Source organism: Lissotriton helveticus, chromosome 4_1, assembly GCF_964261635.1.
Source record: "Lissotriton helveticus chromosome 4_1, aLisHel1.1, whole genome shotgun sequence".
Classification (NCBI taxonomy): domain Eukaryota; kingdom Metazoa; phylum Chordata; class Amphibia; order Caudata; family Salamandridae; genus Lissotriton; species Lissotriton helveticus.
In genome coordinates this window covers 2,067,179,653-2,067,203,346 of record NC_136063.1, presented here as the reverse complement: position 1 = coordinate 2,067,203,346, position 23,694 = coordinate 2,067,179,653, and the positions used below count along the sequence as shown (strand labels likewise).

The 23,694-nt window shown below is 49.2% G+C and overlaps 1 protein-coding gene across 2 annotated transcripts in view; it reads left to right on the top strand.

Annotated features, from left to right (window-relative positions):
- Nucleotides 1-23,694, top strand: part of THOC2 (THO complex subunit 2) — a 1,495,542-nt gene that overhangs the window by 207,850 nt on the left and 1,263,998 nt on the right. For both annotated transcript variants that reach the window (XM_078688746.1, XM_078688744.1), the window contains exon 10: nt 10,610-10,765. In XM_078688746.1, coding sequence (XP_078544872.1) covers nt 10,610-10,765 — 156 coding nt within the window. The remainder of the gene's footprint in view (nt 1-10,609; nt 10,766-23,694) is intronic.

The window sequence follows — 23,694 nt, the reverse complement described above, 5'->3', positions numbered from 1 at the left end:
CCTGGCTAAGGATCTCAGGCTTCAAGCCGGAAGTACAGAACAACATTCTGAGCACTCCTTTCAATGGAGAGACACTGTTTGGGGCACCGGTGAATGAGAAACACACCAGCTCAAGAAAGAAAATGAAACTGCAAGGTCCATGGGGGCCTTATAATTCAGAGGGATGAGAAGGGGTACCCCGACACGGAGACGAAACGGAAGGGGAGGAAACCAGCCGGGAACGTCACACTAGACATTCCAGCTGGCACACCAGGGCGACAATCAATCCCAGCAGGGGCAGCAAAAGCAAACCTGGCAGTACCAGCCTCGGGGCCAGTCCTTTCGCAGGAGGGCGAATGGACGAGGGCAAACAAGGAGAGGGGGCCAACAACCCACCTCAAAGTAACTCCGTCACGCAAAGCGTGCCCACCCACACGACCCCTCCGATGGTGGAGCACAACAAGGCCAACATGAGGGAGTTACACGGACCAAACATCGACGACCATGTAACACCAGTAGGAGGCAGGCTAAGACACTTCTTCCAGGAGTGGAAGAAGATAACTGAGGACATATGAATATTCAACATCATACAGTTCGGATACTGCATAGAACTGGAAAAGAAACCACCAAACAGAAAACCAAAGAGGAAGGCGCATTCAGGAAAAGAACTATCGCTACTCCTAGAGGAATCACAAGATCTCCTCCGGAAGGAGGCCATCAAACCAGTTCCATTCAGAGAAAGGAACAAGGGAGTGTACTTAAACTATTTCCTAGTTCCAAAAGTGGACGAAACGCTAAGACCCATCGTGGATCTAAGGTTCCTAAACAAATACATAAAGACACAAACGTTCAAAATGACATCCCTCCAAGAGGTCATTCCTCAGATAAGGGATGGAGACTTCATGTCCACCATAGATCTCAAAGATGCCTACCTGCACATTCCCATGAACAGGCAGCACAAACATCTACTAAGATTTACCATGAACAAAGAACACTACCAGTTCACAGCCCTAGACTTAGGATTAAAGTCCGCACCAAGGGTGTTCACCAAATGTCTCGCGACCTGCGCAGAGAAGGGATCCACTTATACCCTTACCTCGACGACTGGCTAATAAAAGCAAGTTCACACAGGACATGCAAGGAACACACACAGCGGGTCACGGAGACACTAACAGACCTAGGATTCTCCATACACCAGAACCAGAGCAAGTGAAGATCTTCCTAGGGGCACAGATCAACACCATACATAGCAAAGTGTTCCCCAGCAACAAGAGAACACTGGCTCTGCTGAAGGAGACACGCCACTACCCGAAGGGGCGAGCTCTGACAGTGAGGACAGAGAGCAAGATCATGGGGATGATGGCGTCCTGTATACACCTGGTCCCCAATATACGGCTCCACATGAGACCATTCCAGGAATGGCTGCAACAACAATGGTCACAAGCTACAGGAAGTTGAGAAGATCTAGTGGTTGTAACGCACGCAGTGCAGGAGGAGATTACGTGGTGGAACAAGGAGAACATAACCAGGGGGAACCCCTGAACACCACCAACCCCAACGGTGACCATCACCACAGACCCATCCCAGATGGGATGGGGAGCACACATGAGCAAACTCAAAGTGAGGGGTCTGTGGACTCCCAACAGATGCGGTCAGACAAATCAGCTATCTGGAACTGAAAACCGTGTTCCTCGCCCTGAAGGCATTCCAGAAACAACTGTACAACCAGAGAGTGTTGATACAAACAGACAACACAACAACGATGTTCTGCATCAACAAGCAGGGAGGAACACAATCAGTCGCACTGTCCAACCTAGCGCAGGAAATATGGAGATGGGCCATCCCACTCAAAATAGACCTGCTAGCCATACACCTACCAGGGAAGGACAATGTGGAAGCAGACTAGCTCAGCAAACAGACTTCAGCATCCCACGAGTAGGAGCTCAATGCACAGGACACGCAAAGGCTATTCAGGAGGTGGGGAACTCAGACGATAGGTCTATCTGCAACACACCAGAATGCAAAATGCCGATATTTCGCATCCAGGCAACCAGAGGAAGGATCCCAGGGGAATGCCCTATGGATAAGCTGGCCGAAAACATTTGCCTACGCTTTTCCCCCTGATACCGCTGATACACAGGGTACTCAACAAGTGCAGAACCAGCAACATGACCCTGATCTTGGTGGCACCTCAGTGGGCCAGGCAGACCTGGTACTCACAGATAATGGAAATGGCACAGGGACCACCCCACAAGTTCGGGAAAAGGAAAGACTTACTCTCCATGCAAAACAGAGAAGTACTGGAGCCAGAGAGCCTCAGCCTAGCGGCATGGCTCCTGAAGACATAGTTTGCACACCAAAGGTTACCTGTGAGCACCCTCCCGGTGCTGCGAGAAGCAAGGAGACCTAGCACACAAAGGTGCTATGTGGCAAAATGGAAGAGGTTCACACAATGGTGCAGCAAGAAGAAACTACACAAGAAGAGGACAAGGAAATTAATGGTGCTGAGATATTTCACGCACCGGCTGAAAGCTAAACTAAGTTTTTGCAGCGTGAATCTTTCTGGATTCACTATGCTGTGCATTATTCCGCGGTCTTGTGGTTGGGTCCGGAATCGTAGTCTTTTCCTTTTTTTTTTTTTTTTTTTTTGTAGCCCAGGTGGGCGTCGGCGTCACCCCTCTCTGGGTTTATTTCCAGTGACGTCGGCATGCTTCCTGCGGAAGCTCCCACTCTTGGGCGCCATCTTCAGATTCTTTTTTCCGTGGTCGGGTCTGGAGTGTTCCCGTTTGGGCTCCAGACATTTTTGGAGAAAGAAGAAGCATACAGAAAATGGAAGGAAAACAACTCAGAAGACTTCAAGAGACTTCATCAACCAAGGCCAACGAAGGAGAAGGAGAAAACTTCGACGCCCGTCGACGAACGCACGACCAGGGGGCCCCCTGAGCGCTCAAGATGGACAACACGCCCTTCAAGTTCTGCCGTAACCGCCACCACAAGTACGCGCAGAAGGACCAGCACCCGGTTTGCAACCTTTGCCTACCACGGGAGCAAGGACTGCAACGCCTGAATCGTCTTCACCCCGAAGACCCTTCGTGTGAGAGCGAGTCAGAGGGTAGCGCACGCCACCCTGCAGGGCAAAGCCCCGACTCCATCCCTTTACGATCTGGGGATGTCTTCCGAGGAAGAGGAAGAGGACAACGCTGCCGAAGACAACGGCTACACGGTCGTAGAGACCGATAATACCAAGACTTCTGATAAGGTAGGATACTCTACGGCCCCTAAACACCCGAGAGACTCTGAGCCTCGAAAGAACGAGGGCAAGGCCTCGAAAGCGCCGGCGCCAAAAACTTCGGCGCCCGCTGCTGTATCCAGGCCCAGTGGATCCTCTGAGAAGGAGTCCCCGGCGCCGAGGGCTGTTGAACAGCAAAAGTTGTCGAATAACATTCCTGAAAACGACCGTTCGACGCCGAGGGAGAAGGACCCTAAAGCACCTTCGACGCCAACCAGAGACACGAAATCCAGTTTGGCGACGAAGCCTTTGACGCAGAGGATCAGCTCGGCGCCGAGCCAACCGCCGAAAAGAGCGGCCGAACCATCCGACGCGGAACACGCAGCCGAGATGGAGAAAAAGAAAAGGCGCCTCGAGGCCAAATTGGAAAGCATCTTGCAGCGGAAGAAGGAATTCGACGCCAAGATGAAGGTCTACACGATCCCCCACAAAACCAAGGCACAGGTTGTAGAGGTTGTCGAGGAGGAAGACTATGACACCGAGGAACAGTCGGCTGACGGCGAGGAAATCGACCAGGAAGAGGAAGAGAGTCCCTACTATAGTTACGACTATGAGGAGGAAGAGGACAGCAGGACGGACCCCGGGTCTGCTCCCTCTGAAACACAGGATGTGGATTATCTGGATGTCGACACCTTAAGCCCAGAGGAGGCCATCGACACATATCCCTTGAGGCCCTCGCCGCCGGACGACATTGGGGGCCTACAACTCGGTGATAAAGACTGCCGCAGCGGCATTCAGGCTCAAGCTCGACGAAGAGAAGCAGAAAGCAGACTTCCTTCTAGAGACACTGCTCCCCACCCAAACGAAGAGCCAGTACCTCCCCATGCTCGACAGCGTCTTGGCTCAGGGAATGGAAGCATTCAAGGAACCCGCAACATGCAAGGCGGTCACCCCCAGGACGGAGAAAAAATACAAACATTCGCCAAAAGACCCACCCTACATTCAGGGCACGGTCTCAGCAGACTCCATCATCACAGCCACAGCAAGAAAGAGGGCAAACGTGCCCACTACTTCTGGGCCACCTCCAGAGAAGGAAAGCAAGAGGATGGACCTGGTGGGCAGAAGGATTGAACGGAATGCCGCAACCCACTGGCGCATGGCGAATTCCAACGCCCTGATCAACAGGCACATGTACCAGATCATGGAGGAGCTCGGTCACTTGGTGAAAGACCTGCCCCAAGATTCCAGGCAAAAGTCCTAGAAATTGGTGGAGGAAGGGAAGAACGCGGCAAATTCTTGCCTCAAGACTGCCCTGGATGGAGCAGACACCTCCAGCAGTCTCATGATGATGGGCATCACTGAGAGGAGATACGCCTGGCTCAGGATTTCAGGTTTCAAGCCCGAGGTGCAGCACAGCATCCTGAACACACCGTTCAACGGCAAAACCTTGTTTGGAGCACCAGTTGATGAGAAGCTCAGCCAACTGAAAAAGGATAACGAAACGGCAAGGTCCATGGGAGCATTGCAGTTCAGAGGTGGTAAAAGGGGCACCCCGTCACGAAGACCCAGCGGGAGAGGTGGAAACCAGCCAGGTACATCACACCAGGCTTTCCAACAAACGCACCAGGCATCACACACAAGTTCAGCATGGTCGGCATAAGCAGTCCTGGCAGTACCAGCCAAGAGGCCAGTCCTTTCGAGGGAGAGGAAATGGACGTGGACAGAATAAAAGAGGGGGTCAGCAGCCCGCCTCTAAGTGACTTAAAAAAACTGTGTGCCCACCCACAGAAAAGATCCCAGGGTGCAGCACGTACAAAGCGATCACGTGTTACACAAACTAATCACCTACGACCACATAACACCAGTGGGAGGGAAGATTAAGATTTTACCTCCAAAAATGGAGAGAAATCACATCAGACAAATGGATTCTCAACATCATCCAATTCGGATACTGCATAGAGTTGGAGGGGAGGCCAACAAGCAGAAAACCAAAAAGAAGACCACTGGCAAACAAACAACTAGAGCGTCTTCAGGAAGAAGCAAAGGATCCCCTGCAGAAGCAGGCCATAGAACCAGTACCCTTCAGGGAAAGGAACAAAGGCGTATACTCAACGTACTTCCTGGTACCAAAAGTAGACGAAACAATGAGACCCATTCTGGACCTAAGGTTCCTGAACAAATTCATAAGAACGCAAAAGTTCAAAATGACCTCCCTGCAATAGGTGCTCCCGCAATTGCAAATCGGGGACTTCATGGTCACAATAGACCTCAAGGATGCCTACCTGCACATCCCAATGAACAGAAAGCACAAGCATATGCTCAGATTCACCATCGGAGAAAACCACTACCAGTTCATAACACTAGCCTTCGGGCTAAAATCAGCACCAAGGGTCTTCACAAAGTGCCTCGCAGCGGTCGCAGCACACCTACGAAGGAAAGGAATACACGTATATCCTTACCTGGACGACTGGCTAGTAAAAGCAAACTCATACCAGAGATGCAAGCGTCACGCAAAAACAGTGACGACCACGCTCATAAACCTGGGGTTCTCCATCCATTGGAAGAAATCCTCAATGGAACCGGAACACGTGAAGATTTTCTTTGGAGCACAGATCAGCACCTTGCAGGGCAAGGTGGTCCCCAGCGAGAAGAGGGCAAGTGCGCTAGTGAAAAACTCTGCTCTACCAGAAGGGGCAAGCTCGGACAGTGAGGACTGCGAGCAAGATCATGGGCATGATGGCATCATGCATCCACCTAGTACCAAATGTACGGCTCCACATGAGACCCATTCAAGAATGGCTACAGGGGCAATGGTCACAAGCTACAGGCCGTTGGGAAGATCTAGTGGTTGTAACGCACTCAGTGCAGAAGGAAATGACATGATGGAACATGGAGAACATAACGTGGGGAAAGCCTCAAACGCCCCGAACACCAACAGTGAACATCACCACAGACGCATCCCTGAAGGGATGAGGCGCTCACATGGAGGAACTCAGTGAGAGGACTGTGGACACCAGCGGATGCGACCAAGCACATCAATTACCTGGAATTGAAGACAATCTTCCTTGCATTAAAAGCTTTCCAAACGATGCTGTACAAGCACAAGGTATTGATACAAACAGACAACACCACAGTAATGTTCTACATCAACAAGCAGGGTGGGACACAGTCAGCCATGCTTTCAAAGCTAGCACAGGAGATATGGAGATGGGCCATCCAACTCTAGATAGACCTGCTAGCCATACACCTACCAGGGAAGGACAACATACAAGCAGATTGGCTCAGCAGACAGACATCGGCATCCCACGAGTGGGAGCTCAATGCACAAGAGACAAGGTGGCTGTTCGACAGATGGGGAACACCATCGGTTGACCTTTTTGCCACACGCCAGAATGCAAAATGCCAAAACTTCGCATCCGGATAGCCCGAGGAGGGATCCCCGGGGAATGCCCTATGGATAGATTGGTCCAGGACATTTGCTTACGCTTTTCCCCCGATACCGCTGATGCACAGAGTGCTCAGCAAATGCAGAACGAGCAACATGACCCTGATACTGGTCGCACCGCAGTGGGCCAGACAGACATGGTACTCGCAGATCATGGAGATGACACAGTGTGCACCCCACAGATTTGGCAAAAGAAAAGACCTGCTCTCCATGCAGAACAGAGAAGTGCTGCACCCAGAACCAGAGAGCCTGAGCCTGGTGGCATGGCTCATGAGGACATAGAGTTTGCACATTTAAAACTACCAGAAAGCACCCTGAGGGTTCTTCGGGAGGCACGAAAACCCAGCACTCGGAAGTGCTATGTTGCGAAGTGGAAAAGATTCACAATGTGGTGCAGAAGAGAAAAGCTTCACAATAAAATGAAGAAGGACTCCACAGTGCTAAGGTACCTCACGCACCTGCTGGAGAGGAACCTTCGTTCATCCTCGCTAAGAGTTCACTTGGCAGCGATAGTCGCTTACACAAGAGGAGAAACGTGCAAGAGTTTCTTCACATCACAAGTGGTGAAAAGATTCCTGGAAGGAGCGAAGAGGATCGCACCACCAAAACGGGTGCCGCCACCTGCATGGAACTTCAACATAGTCCTTACGGAACTCATGAAAGAGCCTTTTGAACCACTTCACAAAGCCTCCCTAGAGATGCTAACAATGAAAACAGCTTTCCTGGTTGCAATAACGTCCTTACGCAGAGTAAGCGAACTTCAGTCACTAACGCTACAAGAACCCTACATACAAATACACAATGATAGGGTTGTGATGAGAACTGACCCACACTTCATGCCAAAGGTGGTGTCCAAGTTCCACATGAACCAGTCTATACAGATACCGAGATTTTTCCAAAAACCAGCCACTAGCGCAGAGCGAGCTCTGCACACCCTGGACGCCAGAAGGGCAGTCATGCACTACATTGAGAGAACGAAGGGACACAGGAAAACAAAACAGTTCTTTGTGTCATTCGCCAACAGTTTCATGGGAAAAGCAGTAACCAAAGAGACCATTGCACAATGGATCGCACAAACAATACAGCTCTGCCACAAGCGAGCAGGACAAGAACTAGCAGAGGGGACACATGTCCACTCCACTAGGAAAAAGGGTGCTACAATAGCCTTCCTGGCTAACACACCCATACTAGACATATGTCTGGCGGCAACATGGGCTTCGGTGCACACGTTCACGAAGCACTACTGCGTGGATATACAGATGAACAGGGAAGCACAAGTCGGACAAAAGGTGCTTCAACACATAGTCAATAACCAACGCTCATCTTCCACCCAGCTGCCACAGAAATGAGAAACCGCTACAAAGTCAATGCACAGCATAGTGAATCCAGAAAGATTCACGCTGCAAAACGAATAGTTTTCTTACCTGTCTGTATAGTTTTGCAGCTTGAAGGTCTTTCTGGATTCACTAGCAAACCCACCCACCTCCGCCAGAAAGATGAGGCTGGAGAGAGAAAAGGTGGTTAAAACAGAGACAAATACTAAAACAAAACACCTTCAAGGTTAAAAGCGGAAAATGACTTAATGGAACATTGCCATAACTTCGGAAACAGAACAAACACGGAAAAAAGATTCCGAAGATGACGCCCAAGAGTGGGAGCTTCGGCAGGAAACATGCCAACGTCACCGGAAATACACCCAGAGAGGGGTGACGCCGACGCCCACCTGGGCTACAAAAAACAAAAAAAAAAACAAAGAAAAGACTACGATTCCAGACCCAACCACAAGACCGCGGAATAATGCACAGCATAGTGAATCCAGAAAGATCTTCAAGCTGCAAAACTATACCGACAGGTAAGAAAACTATTCGTTATCCTCGCTAAGTGTACACCTAGCATCGATAGTAGCCTACACAAGAGGAGAGACGGGAAAGAGCTTCTTTACATCACAAATAGTAAAGAGATTCCTGTAAGGGCAAAGAGGATCGCACCATCTAAGAGGATGCCGCCACCGGCATGGAACCTTAATTTAGTCCTAACAGAGCTCATTAAAGCGCCCTTTGAACCCATCCGTAAGGCCTCCCTACAAATGCTGACAATGAAGACCGCCTTTCTGGTGGCAATCACCTCGCTGCGCAGGGCAAGCGAACTACAAGCGCTAACACTACAAGAAACCTAAATTCAGATACACAATGATAGGGTGGTAATGAGAACTGACCCACACTTTATGCCAAAGGTGGTGTCGAGGTTCCACATGAACCAGACAGTACAAATACCAAGCTTCTTTCAGAAACCATCCACAAGCGCAGAGAGGGCACTGCACACTTTGGACGCTAGAAGAGCAGTAATGCATTACATAGAAAGAACTAAAGAGCATAGAAAAACAAAGCAGTTCCTTGTGTCCTTCGCGAGCAGTTTCCTGGGTAGACCAGTAACAAAGGGGACCATCGCACGATGGATCGCACAAACTATACAATTCTGCCACAAACAGGCAGGCCAAGAACTAGCAGAAGGGGCACGAGCCCACTCTACCAGGAAGAAGGGAGCAACAATAGCCTTCCTGGCTAACACACCCATTCAAGACATATGCCTGGCGGCAACATGGGCTTCAGTGCACACGTTCACTAAGCACTATTGTGTGGATATACAAATGAACAAGAAAGCACAAGTAGGACAGAAGGTGCTTCAACATATATTCAGCAACCAACGCTCATCTTCCACTCAGCTGCCACAAACATTACAAACCGCTACAAAGTCTATGCACAGCATAGTGAATCCACTAGCGAACCCACCCACCTCCGCCAGAAAGACAAGGCAGGAGAAGAAGGTGGTAAATACAAGATCAATAGAGAAACAGACACCTTAAAGGACAAAGCGGAAAAATCACTTACTTGAAGAAGAAATAGAAAACATTGCCAAAGGATTCACAAACAAAACACAAGAAACAAGAATCCGAAGATGGCGCCCAAAGGTGGGAGGTTCCGCAGGAAGAGTGCCGACGTCACAGGAAGTACACCAAAAGGTGGGATGTCGACGCCCATCTGGGCTACGGAAAAAAAAAAGAAAGAAAAGACTAAGATTCCGACCGAACCACTAGACCGCAGAATAAGGCACAGCATAGTGAATCCAGAAAGATCTTCAAGCTGCAAAACTACACAGACGGGTAAGAAACTATTCGTTCTGCACCATATACTCTGGCCTTATAAGGAAAGTCAAATGTGCCAACCATGTTTGAAGCCAATTTTGACATGTTTTTGGTATCAGAGCACATACACAGTGCACTGGACCAGCAGTAGAGTTCAAGATTACTAGCCGGTGTGTTCCCAAAAAATGATGAAAATAATTAGGTGTGACAACTCCTACATTTTTAATAACCTGCCCTAATTCCCTTCTTGTTGGGTGACTCCATGGCATTGAGGTATTTGAAATTTACGGATGGTGACCATGCGCCAGCAATTGTAGTTGTCGGAACCGGAGTTCTCATTGAGCCCTTGTTTTTGCATTGTTTGTGCTGGACAAGTATTAGCACCGTTCTACTGTTTAATTCCAAGGCATCCTGGGCTATCTTAATATGGCTCATAGTTAAGGTGGCTCTGGCTCACCGCTATGGCCGCCACCTACCCAGCTGGACTTAGGACATTTGTCTCGTTTTCATCCCAGCTGCTGTCTCGTTACTGTGGATTACCAGCTTTCCCTGGTCTTTCTGACCCTGATTTTCGTGTTCGTTAAACCACTCCTGTATTTTATATTTATTCATTCTGTAACTACTGTGAAACTTTTGCGACTTGTAACACGTTGTTCCCTTATGTAAAGTGCTCTTATACCTCCGGGTCAAATAAATAAATTACAAAAAATAAATGAATTTTTCTTCTAGTTGTTTAATGTTTTCTTGTTGACATGAAAAGCAAGCTTTTATTTTCAGTTACATGCTAAAAGATCATTTGATTAATTTTCCTCAGCTTCTGCCGATGGATAACACAATTCTTGAAGAACATAAACGAGAAATTATGGAGGCAAAGCAAATTGTTCGAAAACTTACATTGGTAATATTGTCTTCTGACAAAACTGACGAGAAGGAGAAAGAAAAAGATAAGGAGGAGGAAAAAACAGAAAAGGTATTTGAGCAATGATTTCCTTTGTTCCAGGGTGCTGCTTCGAAAGAGGTTTTATTATTCGTTTTAATGTTTGTGTGTGTATGTATGTGTGTATGTGTATATATATATATGTGTATATATATATATGTGTATATATATATATATATATATATATATATAATTGCAAGGACTGTTGAGTGGCCCCACTGTGGGAAGAGGGCCAGCGTACTACAAGGCACAGAAGGCTTTGCGATCTAGCCACGCCCACTGTGGCAGGTGCCAGTGATTATATGAGCAGACGCAGCCAGAAACTGCTCTTCCAGCCCTTCGTGAACATTGCCTCTGATGAAAGGATTATTTCCTGAAATGCGTCGGCTTTTCATGTTCAAAGATTGCTCTGAAAGCTGTCAAGGAGCGAGCAGTGAAATGGATGCAAATAAACGTGCTGATCTGAACTTCGTGTGGCTTTGCTTCAATTTGGGGCTTCCTGTTTAGATTTTGATGAATACCGGCTGTTTGCCCAGTCGAGAAGCGAGGCCCACCTTATGAAGGGTTTGTGCAGGCTCTGAGAAGGGGCTTGCAAAGACTGAACGAAGACAAGAGCAGCTCCAATGCAGGTGGTGCTGCCTTGAGCACGATTTCACTGCTGCAAAGCGCAATCTGAGGGCTTACAGCGCTTTACTTTACTCCACTTGGTGAATACTTGGTTCAAATTGCAAGGACTGTTGAGTGGCCCCACTGTGGGAAGAGGGCCAGCGTACTACAAGGCACAGAAGGCTTTGCGATCTAGCCACGCCCACTGTGGCAGGTGCCAGTGATTATATGAGCAGACGCGGCCAGAAACTGCTCTTCCAGCCCTTCGTGAACATTGCCTCTGATGAAAGGATTATTTCCTGAAACGCGTCGGCTTTTCATGTTCAAAGATTGCTCTGAAAGCTGTCAAGGAGCGAGCAGTGAAATGGATGCAAATAAACGTGCTGACCTGAACTTCGTGTGGCTTTGCTTCAATTTGGGGCTTCCTGTTTAGACTTTGAGATAGATAGATATATATAGATATATATAGATATATCTATATATATATATAGATATAGATATATATATATATATATATATATATATATATATATATCTATCTCTTTCCACCAACCGTCGCTCCTCTCATAGCCTCGGGTGCCTCCTTACCGCACAGTGGGGTGCGCCACTATTTCGAAAACACACGATCCTGGTTCCTCGGATCGCTTCACAATTAAGGGAACACCAAGCCGTATCAGAGTTTTAAACAAACGCGACACTGACGAAGGCGGCAACGCCGAAACGCGTTTGTTTGACTTGATTTGTGCAGAGCTGAAAATAAATATGGCGTTTAAAACTCTGATACGGCTTGGTGTGCCCTTAATTGTGAAGCGATCCGAGGAACCAGGATCGTGTGTTTTCGAAATTTATATATATATATATATATATATATATATATATATATATATATATCCTTAAGCTTATCTGTGCATTGCCTTTAGAGAAGAAAGTTTGGACCTGGTGTTTGGGCCCTACTGGGCAGTCCTAGTTAGGACCATGTTTCCATAGGACTAATAAATGACAGACAACTCTTAAAGTAGATCCAGATACATTTTAGAAAAATAACATTCATGTTCACAAAAAGGTAAGTAAGTTTTTCTGGGAAAATACTTTCCACTTTATAAAGTGGACACTTAGTGCAATTTTCAAGCTTTGCAATGTTAACCAATTGGGAGGAATGCAGTTTTTGCAGGCAATCACTTAACTTACTGATTCAGTCTTCGGGATTAATCACTACAAGGCAGGGTTCAAATCAGTTCCAAGAGTGTATCACCAGTGGCATAGGGGCGGCCGGGTGCAGAGGTCAAATTCAGGGTTGTGTTCAGTATGTTAACCAATAGAGACTGGGCGTACTCTAAGTCGTGTTGCTCACAGGTGAGTAAAGCAATGTCAAGGGTCGATCTCCTGGAGTTAAGGTAAGTACAAGGTGGGCCTCAAGGCAGCACCAAACGTACACCCTCAGAGGCATAGGGGCGGCCGTCTGCAGAGTGCCAAACACTGCTTCGGGCGCCCAATGTTATCCAGTGGGGGAGATAAGCATTGAAGAAAGGCTGCAAGCTCGGGCAAGGAGGACGGATCACAGCTGCCCAGGTAAATAGAGCTACTAGGGGACATAGGGACACTGAAGGTTGAGGTCCCCAAGGCCCAGTGGCTTTGGGTGCAGGGGTATCCATGGGTGTCAGAAAACTCTTAGCTGGCATTTTGCAGTCAGGGGGGAGTATTCAAGGAGGAGTCTGGCAGGGTTCAGCCCATAACAGGCTCAGAATTGCTGGGGAACCTTCGCAGGACCGGTGAGCCACTTGGGCTCTGGCCGTGGGTGTCTGGTGCAGAGGTGGGTCCGGAGGCGAGTTCACGGTTCCTCCGGGCAGAGTTTTTGAGCTTTGGAATTGGTTTCTTTTTGGACAGGTCCACTGTCCACTGGAGATTTCGAGTCTTTGTTGAAGGAAGGCAGTCCTCCCAGGGTTTTTGGAGGTCTCTGGGCCTGCATGATGTAGGAAGATGGCTCTGTATATACTATACGCAAGTAAAGTATAGTGTGCACAGTCCAGTCGAAACATAAGGTAAGCAGAGGTAAAAGTAGATAATATCTTACTGTGCGAAAGTGCCCTCTTTCTGCATGGTTGCCCCCACTTTTTTCTGAACTGCTGATGTTTTCTCTCTCTCCTCTCTCTCTCCTCTCCTCTCCTCTCCTCTCCTCTCCTCTCCTCTCCTCTCCTCTCTCTCGCCCCTCTCGGGGGAGATGCACCTGTACCCTCTAGTGGTGAGGGTACAGGTGCATGAGCCCTGTACCCCTACAATATCTACACCAATTCTTAGACATTGTAAGTGCAGTAATACCATAAAGATTATATGGTCCTGGAAGTTTGTCATTCCGAACTCCACAGCACCATAATGACTTTGCTGCAAACTGGGAACTTTGGTTATTAAACCCACACTGTAGGAAGCTGGCTCTATATACACTATACCAAAGTGAGAAATAGTGTGCACAGAGTCCAGTGAAACCCCAAAGGTAGGCAGAGGTAAAGTTGGATAGCACCTCACTCCCTATTTGTGGTACTGTGGTCGAGCAGCAAGGCAGTATCAGAGGACAGTGTTAAGCATTTGTTGTACACACTCAGACAGCAAATGAATTAACACACTCAAACACTGAACTTCAGACCAATTGTTTTTGTATACATGTATTCTTTTACTTATTTTATTTTCTAGAACATGCAAGCCCGGCACAGGTAGGCAATAGATACTTTACAGAAGTAATGCAGTTTGTAAACAGTTTGAATTGTAATTGCATATGCACTTTGTTTTGACTTACAGTATGGTTGCAGAGAAATGCAATACTTTGTAAATACAGTACATAGACTTGAATGGGCTTTTAAGTAAATGACCAGGTAAGTTACTTTTTGGATTACTTTTTTTACACAGAGTAGCATACCTAGACACTACTCTGGGACATTTCCTGTAAACAGGCAAGTAAAACCGTTTTTGTTGAATAGTACAATGTTAAAGAATTTCTTTAGGTTTTCAAACTCCACACTTAGAAACTTTTCACAGAAAAACAGTCAATGTTATCCTATGGAGGAAAATAGTGTTATCGGTTTTAGGGTAAGTATTTGGTAGTGGGAGTTAAGGTGCTGGGGGTAGACTCGGGGTTCCCCCATGGTCAAGGATGCACTCTTGTTACAAACCTCAGCGGCACTAGGGTGGCTGGGTGCAGAGCGCTGAGACAAATCACCTGTGGAGTGCCTCAGGGGTCATCACTGAGCCCGACCCTCTTCAACATCTGCATGGTCCCCCACGCAGCCTCAACATAGTATCCAACGCCGACGACACCCAGCTCAACCTCTCCCTCACCCGAGACTCCACCTCTGCCAAACTCAATTTCCAGAAAGGAATACAAGAAATAGCAGTCTGGCTGATCAACAGCTGCCTTAAACTCAACGCCAAGAAGACTGAAATCTTCAACCTCTGAACCACCCTGTAAGCATGGGACAACACCTGGTGGCCGACCACCATAGGAAGCCCACCCACCCCACTCAGACCACGCCAAGAACCTCGGCATCATACTTTACTCATTACTCACCGTGAACCGACCAGTCAATGCCGTCACATTCAGCTGCTTCAACACCCTCTGCATACTTCGAAAGATCTTCGAATGGATTTCCCCTGAGACAAGGAAGACAGTCACTCACGCACTCATCACCAGCAGACTAAACTATGAAAAAGCATTCTACGCCGGAATCAACAAGTTCCTACTCTGCAAACTCCAGACTATACAGAACACCGCCACCAGACTCGTCCTCGGCATCCCCCGGCACAAACACATCAGTCAACACCTGCGAAAGCTCCACTGGCTCCCCGTGGAGAAGATCACCTTTAAAATCCTCACTCACACCCACAAATGCCTACAAAACAACGGACTCAAATACCTCAATGACACAATCACCTTCCACATACCCAAAAGAAACCTCCGATCTGCCAACCTTGCACTTGCCAAAACCCCGCGCATCCACAGAGCAGGTGGAAGATCCTTCTCGAAAATTGCGGCCAAGACCTGGAACGAACTACCGGCAGACATCAGACACGCACCCTCCCTGAACACCTTCAAGAAGACCCTCAAGACCTGGCTCTTCGGCTAAACGGACCTGCTGACCTCCTCTCCTCCCCCCACACACCTTGAGACCTTCACGTGTGATTAGCACGCTTACAATCCCCCTGATTGATTGATTGAATGTTATCCAATGGGGGTAGGGGGCCTCCAGTTGGTGGCTGCTCACAAGCAGGCCACAGGGTTGAGGGAGCAAAGCTCCTGGACTGAAGCTCGGGGCAAATGGGGTTTCAAGCCAGCACAAAAGGTGCACCCTCCGCGTCACTGGGGCGGCAGGGTGTAGAGTGCTGCTTTGACGTCTGGCGCCCTGTAGCTTTCAATTGGGAGTCTTCGGTTTGCAAACACACTGCAGGCTCGGGGACACAAGTCTTCTGGGTGCAACCATCACTTGGAGAGGTAAGTTGGGATGCTGGGGGTTGGTTAGGCACCGTCAGTTGAGCCACCCAAGGCCAGGGGGCATCTGGTGCAGGGGTGACTTTTAGATCCAGATCTTCTTACCAGCTACTGGCCACGGTTGGGTGACCTTCCGGTTTCAGGCTGCAGGAGTCGACTGGAGGCTTGATGCAGGTCAGGCTTCACCGAATCTCGGGTAAGGATTGCCGAGGAGACCCTCTCATGGTGTTGGGCCACTCGAGCTCGGGCCCTGGGCATCGGGTGCAGAGTGGTGCAGACCCCCAGATCCTTGAGGAGCTGGAGTCTGTTGATTAACTAATCCGGTGTTCACGGGAGACAGAGCCTTTGGGATGGAAGGCAAGCAGGTCCTCCGGGTTTCTCGAGGTTGCTTGCTGCAGGACACACCAGGATTTCGCTGGAGCAGGTTCGAGGTGGGGACAGGCCGGTAGGGCTGGGGCCAAGTCAGTGAGCGTCCTCTTGGTAGCTTCGGCACATCTGTTCAGTCCTTCTTTTCATCTTCTGCGTTCTTGTATGAGGAAGCAAGGTACAGGGGTGGCCCTAAATACTAGATTTAGGGGTGTTACAGGTAGGTAAAAGGTTGGGACAAATGGGTCCCTTCCATGGGGTGGGTACAACCCCAATTATGCCATCCTCCAGTGGGAGGGGGGGCATATGCCTCTCCCTGGTTGGCTGGGTCCCCCACCTGTAAGATGGCGGGGACTAGGAGTTGTGCTTCACCACCCCTCCCCCACCTGTGGGGTGGAATAGGCAGAGGTGGGAACAACTCTCTTCCTCACTTCTTTTTCCCGCCGGTTCTCCCGATCAAAGTGGGGGTCAGAACCAGTGGGTGGGGACCAGTTGCTGAGAGCAGCATGTGGCCTGGGGAAGCTCACAAAGGCGGCAAGCCTTTGAAGCTTCTCCTTCGTAGACCCTGCCTATCCTGGGGAGGAGGGTTAGCACCTCGTCCCAGGATGTGCATTGTTTCAGGCCCTGAGAGCAGCAGACTCTAGACCCAGGGGTCCAGATACCTGTTTAGTGGTGGCAGCTGAAAGCAGCCACTCAGCCTGGACCTAGTGGTAGGTCAATTTTCAGGGGGCATCTCTAAGATGCCCTCTGTGCGAATTTTACATTAAATCCCACACTGGCATCAGTGTGGGTTTAATGTGCTGAAAAGTTTGATACCAAACTTCTCAGTTTTCAGGGTAGCCATTATGGTGCTGTGGAGTCCGTAATGACAAACTCCCAGCACCATATACTCTTAATGGCAGCACTGCACTTAACATTTCTAAGAATGGACTTAGACGCTGTAGGGGTACAGGGCTCATGCACCTGTACCCTCACCACTGGTATAGTGCTCCCAGCTAGAGGGGTGACGGATCTACCCTAAGGCAGTGGGCTGTAGGCATGGCACACAGGGTTGGGGGCCATGTTCACTCGTCACTTTGTTCTGCACCAAGACACGCAGCCTGCAAAGGCAGTGTGTGAGTGTAAAGGTACATCACCTCTAAAGGTGGCACAATAAGTTCTGCAGCCTTTAAAGGCCTTCCTTGGTCATGGTGCCCTGGGTACCTGTGGTACCACTTACCTGTGGCTGACCTGGTACCAACCGTAGAAAGCTCTCGAAGTGGTAGCTGTGTGGAGCAGCCTTCAGGCTTAATCCAGAAAGAGTGTAAAGCAGCTTGTTTTACCAGAATGTTATCTTATTGGTATAGGTTAAGTGAAAAAGAACCACACAATGTATTTATAAAAATATGTATGTTCGAGGCATATGAGCTGCAGATTGTACATTTCGCAATAGATCGCCACCTAGTGTTGGGCTCGGATGATTGCAGGTTGTCTTCTTGGAAGAAGTCTTTGTAGTCACGAGATAGGTGACTCCTCCCTTGGACAATACTGCGCATGGTCATCGACTCCATCCTCAGATTGTTTTTTTCCGCCACTGGGTTCGGATGAAAGTTTTCCGCTCCGGCTAGAAAACAACTTTTCTGCATTTTCAAAGCGTGAAAATTTAAATAAACTTCTTCGACGTCGAACAGACTTTCGACATCACCAGCTACATCCCGGTGCTTCGACGCGGGCCGTTGGGCCTATCGGCGCCGTACGGCCTACGCCTCATGGACAGAACTCCATTCAAGAGATGCCCGGTATGTCGAGCAAAATTCCCTCATAGCGACCATCACGAGGTTTGCAACCTCTGTCTCTCGCCAGAACACGACAAGTCGACCTGCACAGCCTGTGCCTCCTTCCGATCGAAAAAGACCATTCGGGATCGGAGGGCCCGTCGACACGAGATGAGGAGATCAGCGCCAGCACCGGAGGCCATCTTTGAAGAGGAGATCGTCGAAGAAGACGCCTCCGCGGATGAAGATCCGATCGAAGATATCTCCGAGGACGAGGCTCCACTCGTCGCCGAGGAAGACTCGTCTGATCTCCAGATCATATCGGGGGCAGAGGACTCGGACGATTCGATTCCATCTCGACAACCCATGAGTACCTCTCCCCCTGCACAACACACACTACCCAAACAAAAGGCAACGGTCGGCACTCCGCCCAGGGGGCCCAGTCAAGACCGAAATTTACCCTCTACCGCCCTGCCTTCGGGCTCTGCTCCGAAAAAACAAGTGCCAATTCCACCTCCTCCATTGGCACAGAAAAATCCTTCGACACCGAAGCCAAAACGTCCTTCGGTGCCCAGAGACAAAGACCCTTCATCACCCGTACAAAAAGACACATCGGTGCCGAAGCCAAAGACAGTACCGGAGCCGAAAGCTTCTACTCAGAAACTTTCCGGTTCCAAAAACAAAGAAGGGAAGCCAGATTCTGGCGCCGCAGGCCCAGCAAAACCTGTTTCCACGCCGAAACCACCAATATCGGTACCAAAGACTACAGACAAACATAGGACACCTTCGGCACCGAAAACATTGCCACAAGACTCGATCACTCCTTCTAAGGCAAAGAACATTAAGCAACCTCTATCGGCACCGAAAAAATCGACGCCGAAGAAGATTATAGAGGAGGAAGATCTGTTTACACCAGATCCTAGACAGAAAAAAGTCCATATTAACCCAAAAACTGGACACGTGGAAGCAATTTCTTACAAAAAAAGGCCAGCAGACACACCACTTACACCTGTGGTTCCTGCCAAAAAGGATTGTGCAACTTCTCCAATGCACCCTTCCTCTCCTTCACCTTCTTCCTGTCCTATTAATCCATATATTGAACCTATAACTTCTCCTATCCAATCTCCTGCATCATCACCCACACTGACGAGGAGTATGATTTGGGTGGTGGGGATGATGTACCAGAGACACATACATACCCTTTAGATGAGGATATCAACACAGAATATCCCAAGGAAGACGATGCATATAATTTTGCACCAATCAATGCACCAGACATCCCTGATCCTCAGTACAACCCAACAAAACCCTCCCCTCCAGAGGATAGTATTGGGTTTAATCATTTACTAAACAGCTGCACTTTACCATGGGGTTCCTATGCACTCTGACGCCATTGAGGAGGACTTCTTATTAGACACTTTTGAACAGTCACAAAGGTCTACTCAAATATTACCCATGATCAAAGGAGTCATTAAGCATGCTCCGGACATTTTTAAAGATCCAGTAAGGTGTAGAGTGTTAAATCCCAGAATAGAGAAAAAGTACAGGCCAGCACCAGCTGATCCAGTATACATTAAGGGACATCTGCCATTAGACTCTTTGGTAGTGTCAAATGCATGTAAAAGGGCCAATTCTCAAACTTCTGGTGACACACCTCCGCCTGACAAAGAATCCAAGATTATTGATGGGTCAGGGAAAAGAATTGCTGCACAAGCAACAAACATATGGCGCATAGCAAACATACAAGCCTTACTCTCACGATACAACAGGGCTCATTACGACCAATTAAAAAAGCTAATGGAACACCTACCAGATCAATACAAGGATCAGGCAGCAGAGCTCTTACAAGAAGGCAAATTAATATCTAATGCCTCAATTAAATGCGCACTAGATGTAGCTGACACAGCATCCAGAGCAGTTAATACTAGTGTTATTCTCTGACGTCATGCATGGTTACGCATTTCAGGTTTCAAACCAGAAGTACAAACTACCATCCTAAACCAGCCCTTCAATCAGAACCAACTGTTCGGGCCGGAAGTAGATAATACACTGGAAAAGATGAAAAAGAACACGGACACTGCTAAGTCTATGGGTGCATTACAATCCACCCAAACAAGATGTTCTTTTCGTTGCTCCTCTTATAGAGGAGGCTCCAAGCAAACCGGCGCAGATACCACATCATCTTTTAAAACACACACCTCCTCTAATAAAATCTACTTTAGAGGAGGATACAGAGGCAATAACAACAAGGGAAGAGGTAGAGGTAATAACCGCTTCTCTTCCACTCCCAAACAGTGACTTCCCTCTGCCTCCCCTACAGCATTCCACTCCTGTGGGAGGCAGACTATCACAGTTCCTACCTGTCTGGAATTCCATCACAACAGGCAAGTGGGTAAGACAAATTATCCAACATGGCTACTGCCTAGAACTCACAGCAACCCCCCCCCCCCAAACATACCACCCAGGCAGCGTCCAATGTCCACAGAACACATAACTCTGCTTCAACAGGAAGTTCTAGCACTACTAGAAAAAGATGCTATTCAGGTAGTTCCTCTACAAGAACAAGGAACAGGAGTCTACTCACTGTACTTCTTAATCCCCAAAAAGGACGGGACACTGAGACCAATTCTCGACCTCAGGCCCCTCAACCATTATATACAGTCAGATCATTTTCACATGATCACTTTACTACAAGTACTCCCATTGCTAGAACAGGGAGATTTTCTTTCAACACTAGACCTAAAGGACGCCTACTTTCATGTGCCTATACATCCTGCGCACAGGAAGTATCTAAGATTTGTCATACAAGGACAACACTATCAGTTCAAAGTCCTTCCATTCGTGGTCACAACAGCACCACGAGCGTTTACAAAGTGCTTAGCAGTAGTAGCAGCACATCTCAGAAGACAACAGATACATGTCTTCCCTTACCTAGACGACTGGCTAATAAAGGCAAGATCGTTCAACCAGTGTGTACAACACACAAAACAAACGATTCAAACAGTTCGAGGCATGTGGGCTGCTAAATTCATATCTTAGCATTAGATCGCCGCCTAGTGTTGGGCTCGGATGATCGCACATTGTTGTCCTGGAAGAGTCTTCGAAGTATCCTGAGATAGGTGGCTCCTCCCCTGGACTACAGTGCGCATGGGCATCGGCTCCATCCCCAGATTGTTTTTTTCCGCCATTGGGTTCGGATGTGGTCTCGACGTCTTACTGTCGGAACCAAGAAAAACTAACTTTTAGCGGCCAAAAGGCCTCGATTTTCTTGCGTCGGTATTGTCTGCGCACGGTCTCGAGTCTTCCGTCTCTTGGAGCCGGAATAAGCGGAGTTTTCTTCGCTCTCGGAACTTTGAGGCCTTCTCATCGCGACACGACTGCAAAACTTTTCAGACATGGAGCGGAGCCCGTTTAAGTACTGCCCGCTCTGTGGGTCCAAGTACCCACACATCGATCTACACCCCGTGTGTAACAAATGCCTTTCGCCTGACCACGACGACGGCAAGTGCAAGTTGTGTGCACAGTTCCGCTCGAAGAAGACTCTCAAGCTTCGGCGCGCGGTGCGCATGGAAGCTAAACAAGCGGCCCCGGATCCGGAGAACATCTTCGGCGACCAGGACGAAGAGGACCAGGGTCATCATCTCCAAATCTCCCCACCCGAGACGGAGGTCGAGGCGGATCCGGGAGACGACGACGGAGTCGCGGGTCAAGGCCTTGAATACGTCGACGAGGTAGGAGACGACGATGAGATTTATGGGGCCGCGGCAGACAGCTCGGGGGACGAGCTCTGCCCCGAAGGTTACGAGGATACCGACCGGGACACGGGATCGCCTGTCGGCCTTACCCAAGACCCGTTGCCGCAAGCCACAGCCCCGCCTTCGGGCCCGGCCACGGACTTACTTGCTGAGCAGACTGTTTCGAAACCGAAACCATCGGGATCGACAACACCTAAAATGGCCGACCCGAAAACGAAACCGAAACTTAAGGACTCGAGTGTCCCTAAGATGGCTGCCGTGCCGGTGAAAACGACGGTGCCCGCTACCCCATCGACTCCGTCGACCTCCGGTCCGCAGAAGTCGAAGAAGTCCGTCGATTCCGATGCTGCAAAATCGAAACCGACGCCAGAGGAGGGGTCCTCCAAAAAAGATGGTCGGCACGGGTCAGCGGCTACGACGCCGTCCAAGCCCGCCAAAGTCGGCTCCAAGGAGGCTACGCAGGCACACGGAAAGAAGTCTGCGCCCCGAACACAGGAATCGGAGGCGGTTAAGACAGGATCCGCGCCCAAAGCGCACAAGGCCCACAAGGACGTCGGATCCGAGGGAAAGATCAGACCATCCTCGTCAGCGCCGAAACAAACTGTGAGTGAGCCGTCCCTCATAGCCGAATCACTGCAAAGAATCAGGGAGAAGGCCTTTGCCCCGTCGGCTCCGATACCATCGCCGCAGCCGCAAAAGGACACTCCAGCGAAGCCTTCTGGGAAACTTCTCTTTATTTTGCCGCCGAAGGAGGCGCCGAAAGCTTTTTCAACCAAGTCTGCACCGAAACAGGTGATTTCTTCACCGGCTGGCCCGCTTCCACGTCGGGTACTCGAATCAGAGGACGATTCAGAGCATTTCATCGACGCTGACACAGGCAAACTGACCCTCTATAAGAGGAAAATCACTTCGGAGCCAGTGGACTCCTATGTCATCCCACTAAAGAAGAGGGTGCCCCTTGACGCCTCAGGCCTCACGGAACCAATCCAGCCTCCTCCGAGACGGAGCCCTACTCCCTCCCCAGAACACTCTGCGGGTGAGGGGTATGATGAAGACGAGCAGTACAATTTCCCTATCAATGAACCTGATGCACAACCGGATTCATATGATGACACTGGTGACCAGAACACCCAGGGTGTGGGGCAGGACCCGCAGCTTTTTAATGCACGTGCATCCCCGACTGAGGATTCAGCAGGTTTTCATGCACTACTCGAAAGGGCGGCAGCCAATCATGATGTGGACATGCATGCCGACCCGGTTGAGGAAGACTTCCTTTTCGACACTTTTTCAGTCTCTGAAAGGACAGTAAAGACACTGCCTATGCTTAAAGGAGTCCTCAAGCATGCTGGGGACATATTTAAGGAGCCTACAAGAGCGAGAGTGGTCAACTCTCGCATTGAAAAAAAGTACAGACCTGCACCTGCGGACCCCGCATACATCCGGGGACAATTGCCACTGGACTCTCTTGTGGTCGCCAATGCCGGGAAACGTGCCAACTCCCAGACAACGGGTGAAGCTCCTCCCCCGGATAAGTAGTCCAAAGTGCTAGAGGCAGGGGGCAAAAGAGTAGCTGCACAGGCATCAAACTTTTGGCGCATCGCCAATACACAGGCACTCTTGGCGCGTTACGATAGGGCGCACTACGACACCCTAGAACAGATTGTACAACACCTGCCTCCACAGTTCCAAGAAGCCACCCAACTGCTCATTGAGGAAGGAAAGCTAATCTCAAACGCAGCCATCAGTGTGCACTTGACGCTGCGGACACAGCTGCTAGAGCTATCAACACTAGCGTTATGCTGAGACGACAAGCGTGGCTCCGCATCTCAGGGTTTAAACCGGATATTCAGACAACAATCCTTAATCAGCCAGTCAATCCTGAAAGTCTGTTTGGTCCAGATGTTGACACCACCCTAGAGAAAATAAAAAAGGACACAGAAACTGCTAAGTCCATGGGGGCCCTGCAGTCACAACAGTTTCGTGGCAGCAATTTTCGTCGCTCAGGTG